General features: G+C 47.1%; 1 protein-coding gene across 5 annotated transcripts in view; it reads right to left on the bottom strand.

The window, feature by feature from the left end:
* The window catches only part of FAT3 (FAT atypical cadherin 3), a 484297-nt gene that overhangs the window by 142444 nt on the left and 324763 nt on the right, over positions 1–17090 (bottom strand). For 3 of the 5 annotated variants that reach the window (XM_048492351.1, XM_048492353.1, XM_048492355.1), the window contains exons 5-7: positions 15800–16114; positions 14543–14753; positions 13989–14057 (exon numbers count right to left, since the gene is read on the bottom strand). In XM_048492351.1, the coding sequence (XP_048348308.1) occupies positions 13989–14057; positions 14543–14753; positions 15800–16114 (595 nt within the window). The remainder of the gene's footprint in view (positions 1–13988; positions 14058–14542; positions 14754–15799; positions 16115–17090) is intronic. The other 2 variants (XM_048492352.1, XM_048492354.1) reach the window with 1 other exon arrangement.

Below are 17090 nucleotides of genomic sequence, written 5' to 3'. Positions count from 1 at the left end.
TAAGCAGTGTCAGTACTTAGGAGAGGGATGACCAAATGCAGATTCTACATAGGTAGGCAATAGCAAGTCACACTTATTGTTCACTTGCCTTGAAAGCCCCTTACTGAGGTCACCATGAGTCAGTTGTGACTTGACATACTTATGTATGTATAGAGTTATAGCAAAGAACCAGTCAATACATTAAGTAACACAACTACTCAAAGGAACAAGGGTTTCATTTGTGCAGGTTGCCTTCCAATTTATGCAGTAAGAAACACTGTAATTGCAATGTAGCCAAGGGCCAACTGTCAAACTCTGGATCTAGAGACATAGAATGGACTCCAGATTTGTGAATCAGAAGCCTTTATTGACAAACATCAGCTAGCATGGCTAGAGAAAGCCAGTTCTGGCGAACTGTCTCGGAATACAACCTTTTAATGACCAATGACCTTCTCCTCCCCCTCCCACTTTTTCATCCCCATATCAAAGGCAGAGTAGAACAAGAGAGGAATGTTACAGCCATTACTCTCCTCAAGGCCAGTGTGAAAGATAAGAGCAGTGCCGGCTCTTGGGCACTGCTACAATTTACAAGTGGGGGGTGGGCAAAGAAGGGAGAAAGGAAAGATTCATTAACATGACAGAACCCCATTTGCTGTTAGGACAGCACCTCCTGACAGCAGCATGCTTCTGGGGGGCACAAAACTCCCATCATGCATCTGATACAAAATCCTGTTGTTGCCTCACAGCAAAACACGAGGGCTTCATGTCATGTGGACCTCAAGCAGCTCAGTACAGCCTAGGTCCGTGGTGGCGAACCTATGGCACTCCAGATGTTCATGAACTACAATTCCCATCAGCCCCTGCCAGCATGGGAATTGTAGTCCATGGTATCTGGAGAATATATGGGATTCCTGGAAACTAAGTGAGTGGAAGTTTCCAGGTGGTTATACATATTCTGATACTAGCCAGCCCCGGCATGAACGCTCATCTCAGAATACACAGAAGATTCAGCAAGAACTACAAGATCTTCCGTTGCTGAGAAACGTTTCTACACCACCTTTAATTTGATTCTAAGCACAAGTGATGCTAGCAGTCATCATATTTGGGTCTTTTCCAAAGGCTGAGAGTAACAATTAAGGGGCGCCTCACTGTACCTGTGACGGCCACTCATAAATTCTACTGAAATATAAGAAGGAAAAAGAAACCGAGCTCCTTTTTGCACAAGTCAGGACCAAGGGGCAGAAATCTGCTTTAAAACACACACACCCCCACACACGCACACACACGCACACACACACACACACACACACACACACACACACACACACACACACACACACACACACACACACCAGATCCAAGGGTCTAGTTAATGAAATCCACCTGCATTCTATATGACAGAAGAGATTGCCTTATCCTGTAGCCTAGAACTGTCTATCTTAGCTGGCGGCGGCTTTTCCGGATCTTGGATTGGAGTTCTTCAAAGCCCCGGCTATCCTTTTCAATTGAGATGCTAAGGTTTGAGCGTGGAGATCCAGGAATGAGAAGCAGATGTTCTACCAATAAACCACAGCCTCATTCCTATCCTTGGAAGATGATGCTTAGAACCAAACATAATTCTCCCCTGGTATTTCCCTCCCCACAACTGAATGCCGAACTGTGAACCTGATGCTAACCTGATTTCATGCCAAAGACGAATCTATTCCCTACATCCTTCTATGCAAGTCAAAGTGACTTTCCTCGTCTCAGCTGTACTATACGCTTAACACCGTTTAATTGCAAGCCAACACGTAATTGTTCCTGACATTTAATTAAAGTTCTGAAGATACCAAGGTATTAAAACATTTCTATTGGATTATATGCTTTTCATTATTTGTTTGAAGTCAAACTCTCCCCTCCCTTTCTACAGAAGACAAAAACAGACCGGCTCTCAATCCACTCAAGGGGGAAAAAAAATCTTTTTGAAAGCAAGATTTGCAGATCTTTTAATGCAAAAATCTGTGATGAAATGAAGTTAGCCTTGGGACGGGCGGATTTTTTTTAAAAAAACTGAAAACCTGGGAGGAGAGACTATTACATTACTTACTTTGTAGCCATCTTAATGAGCAATCAGAAAATCACAGTTCTGAGAAAACGTGCTTTTAAGTCAGAGGGAATTAGAATAGAAAAAGGTTAATAGGCCTTCCAAATGCACTTTCTCTTGCTTAAAAATGGGAATTTAGAACTTCGGATGGTGAGGTAGATAGCCCAGTCTGATGAATGGTATACCACCACCACCACCACCACCACCACCTTCTCCTCCTCCTCCTCCTCCTCCTCCTCCTCCTCCTCCTCTTCTTCTTCTTCTTCTTCTTCTTCTTCTTCTTCTTCTTCTTCTTCTTCTTCTTCTTCTTCTTCTTCTTCTTCTTCTTCTTCTGCTTCTTCTGCTGCTGCTGCTCCACCTCCCCTCCCCCCAGCCCTCAAATCAAGGCTCCATCATATTACTTGTACAATGTGCAGCTTGTTCCTCATAGGTTCTTCGCAAGGCAACCTCCTTCAACTTCACATTCCATGCCCCTGGTCAATTTCAATTTCCAGAGCTCAGGAGTGGATTTTCCCAGGCACAGTTGATGAGATTCATCGTTCTCCATGTGCTCCTCCATCACAGAGCTCTGTGGACAGCTGGTTTTTCTACCTTGCCCCTACTTTGCTAAACTTTTGAAGGAGCCCAGTCTTGGGTCCCCACGGCTCAAGCTCTTTTCGTGAAAGACCTCCTCTCGGCATCCAGTCCACACCTCAGCTGCACAATCAAAGCCTCTATGCTAGGAACTAATGTTCGCCTAAAGAGCCTCTTTGACATGTTCCTCTTGTCAGCCGCAGATGGCCCCAGCTGACTAAGGCCGTACTTCAGAGTGAGATGCCAACAGGAAGCGTGTGAATGCCCTGCAAGAGACTAGCAGAGTGGGGAAGGTCAGACGGCTCATGGCAGCAGGAAGAAATGCTACCACAGCAAGGGTTGTGGCCCAAGAGCTGTCTGGTAGGGAAAAGGCTCTCAGACAAGAAAAGGCCTGAGCCAGTCTTGGCCAAACAGGAAGTCTCATGGCCTGTCCCACCTGATGAACAAGGGGAGGGAGAGGCCAGATGCCCAAGGGGGAGGGGGGAACCTGCCACAAGGCCCAGCAATGGCAGGGAGGAAGGAAGAGCTAGAGCCCAAGAGTGGGCCAGGATGGGAAGCACGCAGGGGATTTTCTCCAGCTGAGAGGAGGGGTGTGGGGCTGGTACTGGGAAGAGGGGGTAAGAAGGTCAGCACCTGGATGGTCATGGAGGAAACCAGATGGCTGGTTCTGAGGAAGAGAGAACAGCCAGGGACAGCAGAGATGCCTGGTGGGCCTAGACCAGGGGTCTGCAACCTGTGACTCTCCAGATGTTCATGGACTACAATTTCCATCAGCCCCTGCCAGCATGTCCATTGTAGTCCATGAACATCTGGAGAGCCACAGGTTTCAGACCCCTGGCCTAGACCAGTGGTGGCGAACCTTTGGCACTCCAGATGTTATGGACTACAATTCCCATCAGCCCCTGCCAGCATGGCCAATTGGCCATGATGGCAGGGGCTGATGGGAACTGTAGTCCATAACCACGGGCCTAGACTCATTATGGGGCCAGAAGAAGAGTGACAAATACCAAGGTGGAAGGTAAGGGGATGGAGAATGCAAAGAGGGAGTGCCCCGCACGCACACACGGTGCTGGGGAGCCCTTAACTGCATTGTGGTTAACTGCATTGTGTTGCGGGTGGGTTTTTTAAGTACCGGTAACTACAAAACTCGACTACCAGTACTTAAAAACACCAGAAATCAAAGGCCAAGGGCACGCTAGGTTCATGGACAACGAACTACACCCAGACACAGGATTTGCATTCACTAATACTGTTGTTGCTGCAGGGAATGCAAGTTCAAATAACAATGTAAATGGACTGAAAACCCCACCCGCAACACAGTGCAGTTAACCACACCTTTGCATAGAAAGGTCCACCCAAACACTTACTGATTTGTTCCCCACCCGGGGACATGGACAATATGTACCCCACTAAACATTCCCTTCTCACTGGACACAGTGTATAACAGACTTCTCTCTGTGATATACCTCTGAAAATACCAGCCACAGATGCAGGCAAAATGTTAGGAACAAGATCTGCCAGATGACGGCCACACAGCCTGGAAAACTCACAACAACCAGTTGAATTCAGCTGTGAAAGCCTTCGATAATGCATTTAGACATTCGTTTTGTCCTCTAGCTTCTGCTCCATCCTTTTAGAGGTTGAAGAAATGATGATGGAGAAAGTAAGATAAAGTTAACATCTCAAGGTCTTTCTCCTTGGGCATAAATAACACATGATGGATTGTGAGGTTCTGGGCATATTTGCCTCACTGAAGAATTGGGTTATGAGGATCAGCTAATTTCCTGATCCAGACTTTCGGGGGGGTGGGGGGATCTTATTTTTTAACGGCTCCTGTATCATTTCATTTCCTGCAGTCAAGAAGGCAGACTAAGGATGAAACAGGCCTGACAATGGATCCTTCTACCTTTTTGTTCAATCGATTTCTTTGTAGTTGGGCTTAATGCGAGGCAGGCAAGAGGAATTTAAATGTGCGCAAGAGTAGGACAAATTAATACGTGAAAAAAAGAACCATTGATTTCCTTTCTTCTTTTCACTTTGGAGTCTTCCCCCTTCCTCCTTTGGACTGTAACAGGAGGTAATTCTTGCTACAACTCCAATCGCCTCCCTTTAGACGAACGCTTTCAAAAGAGAACTTAGAAACAATAAAGACTCAGACCTCCAGGGAACGGCAGAAGTTTTGAGCACACAGTGACAGATGAATTACTGAGGGAGGAAAAGGTTTGTCAGCATGCCTAAATACCAGTTAGTTTTGGTATCCAGCCAAAACCAGGGATTCCAATCAGACCTGAGCCTTCCCCTTCAAAGATCAGTTTGACTTTCAAGATGAGTCGATAAAGGCTTGCAAGAAGGGAGTGGAACCTGTCCTTCTCTCTGACTAGGCTTTGGCACACCTCTGAAGCTGCAACATCCGAGCCAAACAAGGTGGCAGAGCCTTCCTTTCTACCCTGATCCTGGTCTTTGGAGAAGAGTTCGTGAATGTACATCCTGTAGCAGGGAAAAATCTTTAAAGGCCAGCAGGGAGCTAGTGACAAGCCCATATCCAGAGGTGGGATCCAGCAGGTTCTCACAGGTTCCCAAGAGTAGGTTACTAATTATTTGTGTGTGCCGAGAGGGGGTTACTAATGGGTGATTTTGCCACGTGATTTTTGCCTTAGTTATGCCCCTCCTCTCAGCAGTTGCGCGCAGAACTTGAAGCAGTCTAGCAGGAGGTGCACCGGCGTGCGTGGCAGCCTGCGCCTGTGTGCATTTGTTTCCTGCCCAAGGACCGGCGCAGCGGCTGTGTTCTTGCCACAGCCCTGCCCAGGAATGCCCTGCCCCCAGAATATCTGACCACGCCCCCATCGTGCCCCGCCCAGTCCTGTTGGCGCTATGCCACAGTTTGAATCCCACCACCATGGGAACCTGTTACTAAAATTTTTGGATCTCACCACTGCCCATATCTATCTTTACTCACCACCAAAGCACTCACCAGGAAAAAAAGAACGCTCAAAGCAGGTGTTGCAGAGAATGTGCCACGGACCACTCGTGATGGTGTTATGATCATTCTAGAATCATGCAAACTTGTCTCCCATTACGGTGGAAGACTGGCAATGGTTTTTGGGAAGTCTATTTCACAGAGACCACAAAGTCAACATATGAAAGTACTTGTTGGCAGGATGACCTGCGTCAACTGGCAGACAAGGATGTGAAAACGGGTTTCGGCTGTGTGGTGTTTTATAGGCTGTCTCGTATGCCAGGACAATAACTCAGAACACAAAAAGAATTTCTTTTCGATAGAGGCTGCTGTTTCCTTCCGTGAGTTCCCCACTGATCTCTAGGAAGGAATGGAACTCCAACACTCAATGTAGGTTCTGGGAAAAGATTCTGACTTTGATAGCCCCAGGTGGGCTGATCTCATCAGATCTTGGAAGCTAAGCAGGTGGGTCCTGGTTAGTACTTGGATGGGAGACCCTCAACGAAGTCCAGGGTCACCATGCAGAGGCGAGCAATGGCAAACTTCTGAACATCTCTCCCCTTGAATACCCTATGGAGTCACCATAATCAACTGTGACTTGACGGTACTTAACAAACACACTGGAAAAAGAGCTGGAAATGACTGACTGGTTAAGACTGAAAGGAACTTGAGTGGGGCAAGAACAGAAGTCAACAGGTTAGTTCACAGTGAGGGCTCATCATATGTTCAAATGGACTCTTCGGGACTATGCAGCGAGCCACTTGTTTGAAGGAGTTAATTTGGGACTTTAATTTCACCGGACACAGCGTATAACAGTGTAACTCTGTGATACACCTCTGAAGATGCCAGCCACAGATGCAGGCGAAATGTTAGGAACACGATCTACCGGTCCACGGCCACAAAGCCCAGAAAACCCACAACAGCCAGTTGAATCTGGCCGAGAAAGCCTTTGACAATACATTAATTTGGGGTGACTGCAAATTGTTTGAAGAGAGCTAGTATGGTGTACTGGTTCTCATAGTTTTTGTCTTTAATTTTTTTTCTGGCAAAGGGACAGTTTTTTTATTCTGTTGTTGCTGTTTCAACACCGGGGTGCAGTTCTCCTAGAACAGTGATGGCGAACCTTTTTGAGACCGAGTGTCCAAACTTCAACTGAAAACTCACTTATGTATCGCAAAGTACCAACATGGCAATTTAACCTGAATACTGAGGTTTTAGTTTAGAAAAAATGGTTGACTCCAAGGTGCGCGTTACTCGGGAGTAAACTTGGTGGTAGTCGGTGTAGTCATCCCCGCAGGGTCGTCGCTAAGGAATAGGCGAGACGCGGAGGAGGTTTCATCTGGTGGAGAGCGTCAGCAACAGGCCAGCGGGATTCCAGTAGTCCACGAAGCAACTCTCCCGTGTGCTGGTCTCTGCCCACCTTTTATTATGATTCTCCGAGTGTAGAAGGGAGTGCTGAGGAGCACGGAGGAGTTCGGAGAAGCGGGGAAGGAGTTGGGGAGAGATCATCATGTGATGCATGATCTCACCTGGCCTAAATGCCGGAGAGGGCGTAAGCGTCTGAGCCTAATCCCTCACCTGGGGAACCGGGCAAGACCATTGTCCCTCTCGCCCGGTGACTGAGCCAGACAGTTCATGACCAGTGACTCCATGTAGAGGGATGAGAGTGGGGAGTCGCAGATGCGACCAGAAGGCAGTAGGAGGTAGGTGTTCCAGTAGCTACGACCACGGTGCTGCTAGAGTCGAAGCTGATTGCGATACTACAAGTCGGTGACTTTGCTTTGAAGCAACCGTGCAACTCTTTGAATGGGTGAATCTCGACCCTAGGAGGGTTTAAGAAGCAAGCCCCATTGCCAGCAACCGAGCTTACTCCCAGGTAAAGGATCACGCTTTAGTTTTTCCCATGAAAATCAGTAGGGTTTAACAGCGCTTAACAAGGTTACCTACACTGCTTCCCCAAAACTAGGTCTTAGGTTTAATGCTAATAATCTCCCTGAAATAATTACACTATTATCACATGACAAACTCTGTGCACGCGTGGCCACAGAGAGGGCTCTGAGTGCCACCTCTGGTACCCGTGCCATAGGTTCGCCACCACTGTCCTAGAATCTTTGATTCCCGGAGCTGCCGAAGTACATACCCCCAGGATTCAGAATCTACCCCTCCCCTTTTCCCTCGGGAGTTAATGGATATTAGAGAACTGTCAGGACCATTCTCTCTTTAATACTTGGATTCAACTGTCCAACATTCTGCCAAACTGAAGATTGTCAGTGCGAAACCCCTTGACTAAAGGTGGAATAAATCCCAATTGGGACTTAACCCACTCCTGCTGAAAGGAAGGCTTGTGGTTGAACGTTAAAAATTTGAGCCCCGCTCTAGTGCAATCTTCCAGATCAGGGGTTGCCAACCTTTTTGAGTCTGTGGGCCCCTCTGGAATTCTAACAAAAAGTGGCAGCAGAATCAACCACAAAATGGCTGCCACAGGGGTGGAGCTACACCCACCTCCAAAGGAAGTTCTAGTGCAGGTGTGAAGAGAAGTCATGTAGTAGTGCTAGGCTACAGCCCCACCTGGCCCCACCCACTTCCTGAAAACACAGCGGGCTCTAGGTAAAGCATCAGCGGGCACCGCGGTGCCCATAGCACCATGCTGGGGACCCCTGTTTTAGATGAATGGATTGCCAAGTGGAGCAGATGACTTGTTTACTCTGAAGCACCTCACGCATGTGGACTGAAGTTCTCTTGCCGTCCAGCAAGGCTTTCAGATTTCAGCTTCTCAAGTTACTCCTGTGCCAAACTGGGAAGTGAATTAGGAAGTAGTTCATAAAAGACTCCATTAGCGGCCCTTCCATCTTGCAGCTGTCATTAGGCAAAGTGAACGTTACTGAATTCTGGAAATTGGCATGTTTTGCTCTTCCCTTGTTCGTTCCTTCTGCATTATGCCTGTCTGATTGCGAGCCATTCATACGGAGTGGCCTGTTTTCTTCGTTCTTGAGGGTACTCAGTAGAATTTTTAAAACGCTTAATAAATAATAAAAGAGAGAGCAATTATCCCAGGGGTTTGGAGTGGCTGTCTCTGGTTCTGCATGACAGCTGCTACTTTTCTTCGGGTAAATCCTGCTTGGCTTGTAGATCTGCCCCATTGGAGACCAGCAAAGGACCAGCCTAAACTTGGTGGTGGCTTCCAAAAGGGCAGTAATATAGGTAGGAAGCTGACATTGGAAATCATCCTCATTTTGTCTTGCTCTCATCTCTGACTTTCTTTTTCTTAATTTGGCTAGTCTGACACCCAGAAGCCATACAGAGGACACCTACCTGGATGGCAGGTTTATTTCTCTGATTCGGCATGCATTAAAGGAGAGACTAGTTTAGTGTTATCAGCAGAGGCATACCAGGGGTAAATGGCGCCCGGAGACAAATTGTCTCCAGGATGCCCCCCAGGTTCTGCCCCCCCTGGCTCCTCCCCATGATGCCCCCAGGCTCCACCCCCCACTGCCCTCAACCCCGCCCATGTCACCATGGACATGGGCAAGGTCTAGGGTGCCCATCTACCCCCCCCCCCGACTCCCCCTGCCGGCTGGTCTCCCATCCAGCAGTCTGCAGTCTCTTCTGACATCTTCTGAAGAGACTGCAGTCCCGGCCTGGGAGACCTGCTTTTATAAGCACTGAGGCCAGGGGGTGGGACTTGGGGAGCAGGAAGGGGTGGGTACCCTTTGTCCCTAGGAAGATACGCCACTGGTTATCAACTACAACAGTAAAGATACTTGATGGGTTGAAATTCCCACAGTCGTCAGTAAAATGTGATGTCCCCAAAACAGCCTGGCCTGAGGATGAGATGGCAGGCATTTACCAAAGGAGCCTATTTTTGTTATTGTTGTTGCTATTATTAAAAAGATTTCCTAAGCCTTTTTTCTACCCTCAGCACAGGAGCTCAAGGATGGTTAACGGATTGCTGCTTGCATAGGAATTACACAATATAAAAACTGATGTACACTATTTAAAACAACCCGATTCCACAGGTTACAAACTTAGCAATTTCGTTTTCCACTGCGTAACAAAGAAACTGAATGTGGTGACACAGTTTACGAGTTTACCCATAAGGACATATTCGGTCTGGGTGGAACTAAACCCATCTGCCTCAAACAGTGCCACCTATGATATAGTTCAAAATTCCTAAAATAAAATTCCTATAAGCAGACGTAACTGGGCCAAACTGCGTCCGGTGCGCAGTGTGTTTTTCTGCCCCCGCCATGGCCCCCAGCAGCGCCCCCCTGTGGCACCTTCCTCTTTCCCCTTCCCACACTTACCTTAGTTCCTTTTCTTTTTCTAGTACTTTTTTAGGCTGAAAAAAGCGGCCTCTTCACAGTTCAGGCTAAAAATTGCCTGAGGAACTATACTTCCCAGGAGACCTTGTGAGCCCCAAGATCTCCTGGGAACTGTAGTTCCTCGGGGCGTTTTTGAGTGTGAACTGTAAATAGGCTGCCTGAAAAAGTACTAGAAAAAGAAAAGGAACTAGAAAAGGAACTAGAAAACTAGTAAATAGGCTGCCTGAAAAAGTACTAGAAAAAGAAAAGGAACTAAGGTAAATGTGGGAAGGGGGGCACCGCAGGGGGGGTGTCACAAGGAAAAGGGGGAGGGGTCAGGGGTGATTTTCCGGGCCCCCTCAGGTGTATGCCCAGTGTGCAACACACACACAAGCTCCCTTGCTGCTCCGCCACTGCCCATAAGGTAGAGTTCAGGGAAGGGGAGGCACAAAAGGTGGTAAGAACGTGGCTGCCTCCACATGCCTGATGGAACAGGCCCAAATTGACATAGGCCCCACGGGGCCCTGATCTCCTCAGAGTGTCCCACCAGACCAGACCTCGAGCCAAAAAAGCCCTGGTCCTGTTTGATACAAGCCAAATCTCCCTTGGGCCACAAGCAAGGTTTCATTTGCAGAACATACAACTTGTCAGGAGATATAGTGAGAGAGATGATGCTACAAGGACACTGGCCCCAGGCCGTTTAGGGCTTTGTATGTTAGTGCCAAAACCTTGAACTTGATCGGTTCAGCCGGCGGAGAACAGATATGATGTGCTCTCGCCATGAGAACATAAGAACATCAGAAAGAGCCTGCTGGTTCAGACCAGAGTCCATCTAGTCCAGCACTCTGCTACTTGCAGTGGCCCACCAGGTGCCTTTGGGAGCTCACGTGCAGGAGGTGAAAGCAATGGCCTTCGGCGGCTGCTGCTGCTCCCGAGCACCTTCTGCTAAGGCATTTGCAGTCTCAGATCAAGGAGGATCAAGATTGGTAGCCATAGATCGACTTCTCCTCCATAAATCTGTCCGAGCCCTTTTTAAAGCCATCCAGGTTAGTGGCCATCACCACCTTCTGTGGCAGTGTATTCCAAACACCAGTCATACGTTGTGTGAAGAAATGTTTCCTTTTATTGAGATTTTCGACCATTGCTTTTGCTTAGCATTTTTTTTTTTTCAATGTATGCCCCCTGTTTCTAGTATTGTGAGAAAGAGAGAAAGATTTCTCTCTGTCCACATTTTCTACCCCATGCATAATTTTATAGACTTCGATCATATCCCCCCTCAGACGTCTCCTCTCCAAACTAAAGAGTCCCAAACGCTGCAGCCTCTCCTCATAAGGAAGGTGCTCCAAGGATCCCTAAGGACCATCACTGCCACATTCTGGACCAGCTAGAATTTCCAGAGCGAGCTCAAGGGAAGCCCTGCGTGAAGCGAGTTTCAGTAATCCAGTGTAGAGGTGACTGTGGCATGGATCCAGTGGTGGGATTCAGTCGGTTTGCACCACTTCGGCAGAACCGGTTGTTAAAATGGTGCTTGTAAACAACCAGTATTTGAATCCCACCACCGGAACCGGTTGTTAAATTATTTGAATCCCATCACTGCATGGATCACTGTGGCTAAGTTAACTTGAGGCAGGTATGGGGCCAGCTGTTTCACCTGGCATAGGTGGTAAAATGTTGTGCGAACGGCATGATTCGCTTGGGCTTTCGTTCATGGGGAGGCAACAAGGATCATGCCGAGCCTCGTGACTGATGAAACACACACCAGCTGCACTCCATGGAATATGCTGCCACAGGAGGTGGTGATGGCCACTAACCTGGATAGCTTTAAAAGGGGCTTGGACAGATTTATGGAGAAGTCGATCTATGGCTACCAATCTTGATCCTCCTTAATCTGAGACTGCAAATGCCTTAGCAGAAGGTGCTCGGGAGCAGCAGCAGCAGCAGAAGGCCATTGCTTTCACCTCCTGCACGTGAGCCCCCAAAGGCACCTGGTGGGCCACTGCAAGTAGCAGAGTGCTGGACTAGATGGACTCTGGTCTGATCCAGCTGGCTTGTTCTTATGTTCCATCAACGACCGGCAGCTGGCACACATCCGCCAGTGAAACACTCTGGCCTTCCCGCCTGCCTCAGCCACAGGACCTCCCTAATTGCTGGATTCAATTTCAGCCAACTCCCTTTCATTCATTCCATCACAGATCCCAAACAGCTGGCCAAAACACTCAGGACGGCATCTGGATGACTGTCCATCATCAAATATAACTGGGTGTCATCCCCATACTGAGAGACTGGCATGAGGGAGGTTAAACAGGCCCTGGCAGCAGAACTGTTGCTGGAGACAGGTTCCTCCCTGGTTTGAGCAGTGGTGTGGCTTCTGGAGAGACATACAATTGCCTGAGGGTGGGCCGCTGGTAACAAAAGGAGCGTGGGAACAGTTCTGAGGTACATGGCTGTGAGGGTAATGGCAGGAACTTACAGGCCGCAAGAAGGCCACGTGGGAAGAGGCTGGCTGGACTCTGGAAAGGGGACCGGAGTTAACAGGGAAGGCAGAAAGAGACCAAAGGAGAAGAGGAAAGGGAACTGACAGAGGACAGGGAAGGAAGGAAAAAGACGGACAGGCGGAGCATAACAGGAGAAAGAAAGCTCTAGTGCCAGGCGAATAAGCAGGGAAGTCAACTCTCAGGCCCCTTTCACACATGCAGAATAATGCACCTTCAATCCACTTTGCAGATGGATTTTACTGTGTGGAAGAGCAAAATCCACTTGCAAACAATTGTGAAAGTGGATTGAAGGTGCATTATTCTGCATGTGCAGAAGGGGCCTCAGGGGGATGGACTTAGGGGGTGCCCGAGGGAAGCAGGCTCTTGTGAAGAGGCCCCAGCAGCAGCCAAGCTCCCCGGTGAAGTTAACCAGGGGTCATTGTATTGCAAGTGCCACCAATAAAGGAGAGTAAGTGGAAAATCTGGTCTAGGAACTTGTTTCTGCAACTATGGAAAGAGCCTTTGATGTACCCCTCCCCCCAGGTTAGTACCAACATCTATAGGTAAGTAACTATCAACCACATCTTTGCCTAATAAGTTCCACCAAACACTTACTGATTGGTTCCCCACCCTGGGACATGGATAATATACACCCCAAACATTCCCTTCTCTCTGGACACAGTGCGTGACAGACTTAAGAACATAAGAACAAGCCAGCTGGATCAGACCAGAGTCCATCTAGTCCAGCTCTCTGCTACTTGCAGTGGCCCACCAGGTGCCTTTGGGAGCTCACATGCAGGAGGTGAAAGCAATGGCCTTCTGTGGCTGTTGCTCCCGATCACCTGGTCTGTTAAGGCATTTGCAATCTCAGATCAAAGAGGATCAAGATTGGTAGCCATAAATCGACTTCTCCTCCATAAATCTGTCCAAGCCCCTTTTAAAGCTATCCAGGTTAGTGGCCATCACCACCTTCTGTGGCAGCATATTCCAAACACCAATCACACGTTGCGTGAAGAAGTGTTTCCTTTTATTAGTCCTAATTCTTCTCCCCAACATTTTCAATGAATGCCCCCTGGTTCTAGTATTGTGAGAAAGAGAAAAATTTCTCTCTGTCAACATTTTCTACCCCATGCATAATTTTATAGACTTCAATCATATCCCCCCTCAGATGTCTCCTCTCCAAACTAAAGAGCCTCAAACGCTGCAGCCTCTCCTCATAAGACTTCCCTCTGTGATACACTTCTGAAGATGCCAGCCACAGATGCAGGCGAAACATTAGGAACAAGATCCACCAGACCACGGCCACACAGCCCGGAAAACCCACCAGAACCAGTTCACTGACATATACTTGCAAGGTTGTGCTGAATGACACTTTGAGGGGGTAAAATGTTTGAAGATCCAAGAGGAAGGCAATAATTCGGTGTGGATATGCAGAATGCTGAGAAACAGATGCACAAAGCCCACGCCGTGTGCCCCAAGCAGCAAGTACAATGATGCAAGTACAATTGAGTTTGGAGAACTCCAAAAGATAGTGATAACAATAATACTAATACCAAAACAAACCAAATAAGAAAAGCAGTTTGGAAAGTGTACTGTAGCGAACGTGTTTGGACTGAAGGTACCTTCTGTTGAACAGTTCTGCCCACAAGCTGTCTGTAGGATATAGAACATCTCTCGTGCATGCTTGCCACCTTGAAGCACAGCAGTCGGAAGCGGAAAAAAAAACAAAAAAACAAAGGAGATAACAGAATGCAAAAGAAAGAAACAAAAAACCAAAGAAGATAACAGAATGCAAAAGAAAGAAACAAAAAAGCGTGAAGAGAAAAGAGAGAGAGAGAGAGATGAGGGACAGCCGTTCTAGGTTAACCATCAAAATACATTTAGAAATGAGATTAGCAAAACTACGGCCAGAGATTTTACATGGCAGACAACATTAGGATCACAAGTCAATCACATATTATGGAAGAGAAAGAAACAAATCCAGCCATACAGCTTAGCTAAGGCATCATCACCAAAGCGTGAGAGGTAGTCGAGTAGTAATATTAAAAAAAAAGCCATTTCCTTCTCAGCGTCACAAATCCGGTTTCAATCCCGGGAAGCTAATTCTGGATTAGTTTTCTCCTTCTTGCGAACCACCCAGCCCTTGGGCTGCTTGTTCCCTTACGGCTTGGCTTACCGACAATGTCAAACCACAGGGGAATATTGGCTGGCTGCACCGAGACCACGCCGACAATTTCGGTCACTCTGTCGCTTTCCATGATGGTGAAGTTGTAGAAGGGCTCGTCGAAAGTCAGTGGGATCGGGGAAGGCGATGGTTTCTTAATCCACTCGATGTGTAGGCGAGCGGTTGAAGATTTCTGTGGTCGACCGTTGTCAACTGCTTTTATCTGGAAAGGATACAGACGGAAATATTAGTATGCTTCCCAGGGAAAGATTTTAAGTACTATCAGTCTGGACAAGGATGTTGGTCTAAAGGTCATTCAGTCATCTGCCTATAAACAGTCATTGTATGTACAATAGAAAGGGGGTGTACAAAAAGTCACCAAGCAAACAATTATTTGTACACAATATTTATTTATGTATGCATTTATTTATTTCGGTTTAATCTGACTGGCGGTCAATCTTCAAAGTCTTGGGCTCTCCCCTCCTCAAGTTGCTTTAACCCAGTGATAATTATTTAGTAGCTCAGGAGTCACTAGTAGCTCTTCAACATGCCACCTAAGACTCTTCTCGCCACTGTAGCCCAGCGTGGCACCTGACTCATGTTTCAGCGAAGGGGGCAAGTATCAGGCCTGTGCCATTCCAGTGACAGAAATCATAAGCAGAAGTTGCCTCTGGATATGCCCCCTCCCCACTGGAAAATGGCAGATGGACAGAGAGATGGCGAATTGGGGCAGGGACCAGATCTGGACCAAAAACCCCTAAGTTCTAGATTTGTATAAGGGAAGAGACTACTGGGTCATTTCCATTTGATCAATGTTACTGAAGAACTCAAATCCTTTAGTCAGTTACAAAGCATTATCTGACGACAGTATGGATTTATATGCAGTATTAAGCCCAATATGTGCTATTTGTCCCCTTTGGGGAAAAAAAAGGATGGAACTGACCACATTAAACATACACAGGAAGCCGCTGAATTATGTTGTATACAAGGGGGAGGAGCTACATTGGTTCAGTGAAAGAAACCTTGGCCTGTACTAATGTTCTCATATAAAAGGGATACAATTTCATATTTGCCTCAGCCATTTTCAGCTGCTCTCACTGCAGATGCCTTATCTGATTTGAAAGTTCAGGGGCCAAACTAGAGCTTACTTTCCCCCCTGTGCTCCTCAGGCCTACATGATCGGGAACGCACTGGGAGTTCAACCCCAAAATCTCAGGGCCGAAACAATGGACCATGTTTTTTTGTTTCCTCTCATTACTAAATGCTTACGGTTAATATATCGTAGCTTCCCGCTGTGAACTGCTTCCTGGAAGACACCATTCCGGTCTTGGGGTCGATGAAGAACTTCCCGTCCTCGTTCCCGTCCACAATGCTGTAGGAGATCTCCGCGTTAGGGCCGTCATCCTTGTCAAAGGCGAAAGCTCGGTAGATGGGCTCTCCTCTCTTCTTGCGGTCTCTCTCAGGCAACTTAATCTGATAGACTTTCTCAGGAAACTGGGGCTTGTTGTCATTTTCGTCTAAGACCTGGACTACTAGCCAGACTGTCGACTGCTTGGGGGAGACACCTCCATCTGTTACTGTAACCTGGAGGGGAGAGATGGTAACAGCAAGATATGAGAATGTAGGCGCAGAAGGCATACTCTGTGAAAAAGCAAAGGTTTTCTTCTTGCCCCCCCATTACTTTCTTTTTGTAAAGTGGAGTTGGCAACCATAATGTAGCTGACCAAAGTAAAGATGCAGGCTTGAGAATCTATTCTTTTCCTGTTACTAGGCAAGCTTGATAGCCCAACAGAATGCCCCTTGTTCAGAGTTATACAGAATGTGCAAACTCAACTGTTTTAAGGTCTCACTGTTCCCGACTAGATACCTTGAATTTGCCCTTCTTCTAGGAGACAGAAGAAAGAAACATGAAAATGTTTAGGCTCTTTGTCTAGGAAGAAGGGCAACAAAAGACAATAGAGATAAGAAAGAAACAGGCCCTAGTTCATCTTGCGTCAAAGAATCAGGTGCCGACACCTTCCAATAAGGGTCTTAGACAACCCCAAATGTTTTGGGAAAAGGGAAAATCTCCACCTTTCTGTATGACTGATTGATGATGTGGGCATTTGGGGGTGTATTCTTTTCTGCCATTTTGAATGTAACCTGCTATAATGCTATAAAAGTAAGAACACACTGCCATTTTGACTAGGCTCCTCTGATACTATTTTTGCCCCAGTTGGCTGAATAAAATTCAAACTGATTTTATTCTGTATTGGCTTGAGCTTTCTTGAGCTTCTCTTACTTTATTGGTTAACCCGTGTTAACAATCAGGCATAACATATTGTGTGAGAAATGCTTCAAAATGTAGGATCAGTGGTCACTAGCCATGTTCCAAGGCTGTAGATACCGTGTTTCCCCAAAAATAAGACAGGGTCTTCTATTAAATTTTGCTCCAAAAGATGGGGTAGGGCTTATTTTCAGGGGATGTCTTATTTTTCTCCATGATTTTGCACCCCCCGCATGACCAGATCAGCTGCATTTGGGAATCTGTAACTAGGGCTTATTTTTGGAGTAAGCATCC

Source organism: Sphaerodactylus townsendi, linkage group LG04 (genome assembly GCF_021028975.2).
Source record: "Sphaerodactylus townsendi isolate TG3544 linkage group LG04, MPM_Stown_v2.3, whole genome shotgun sequence".
In the NCBI taxonomy this organism is placed as follows: Eukaryota; Metazoa; Chordata; class Lepidosauria; order Squamata; family Sphaerodactylidae; genus Sphaerodactylus; species Sphaerodactylus townsendi.
Note: the sequence above shows the minus strand (reverse complement) of the source record. Positions and strands in the feature narration are given on the sequence as shown.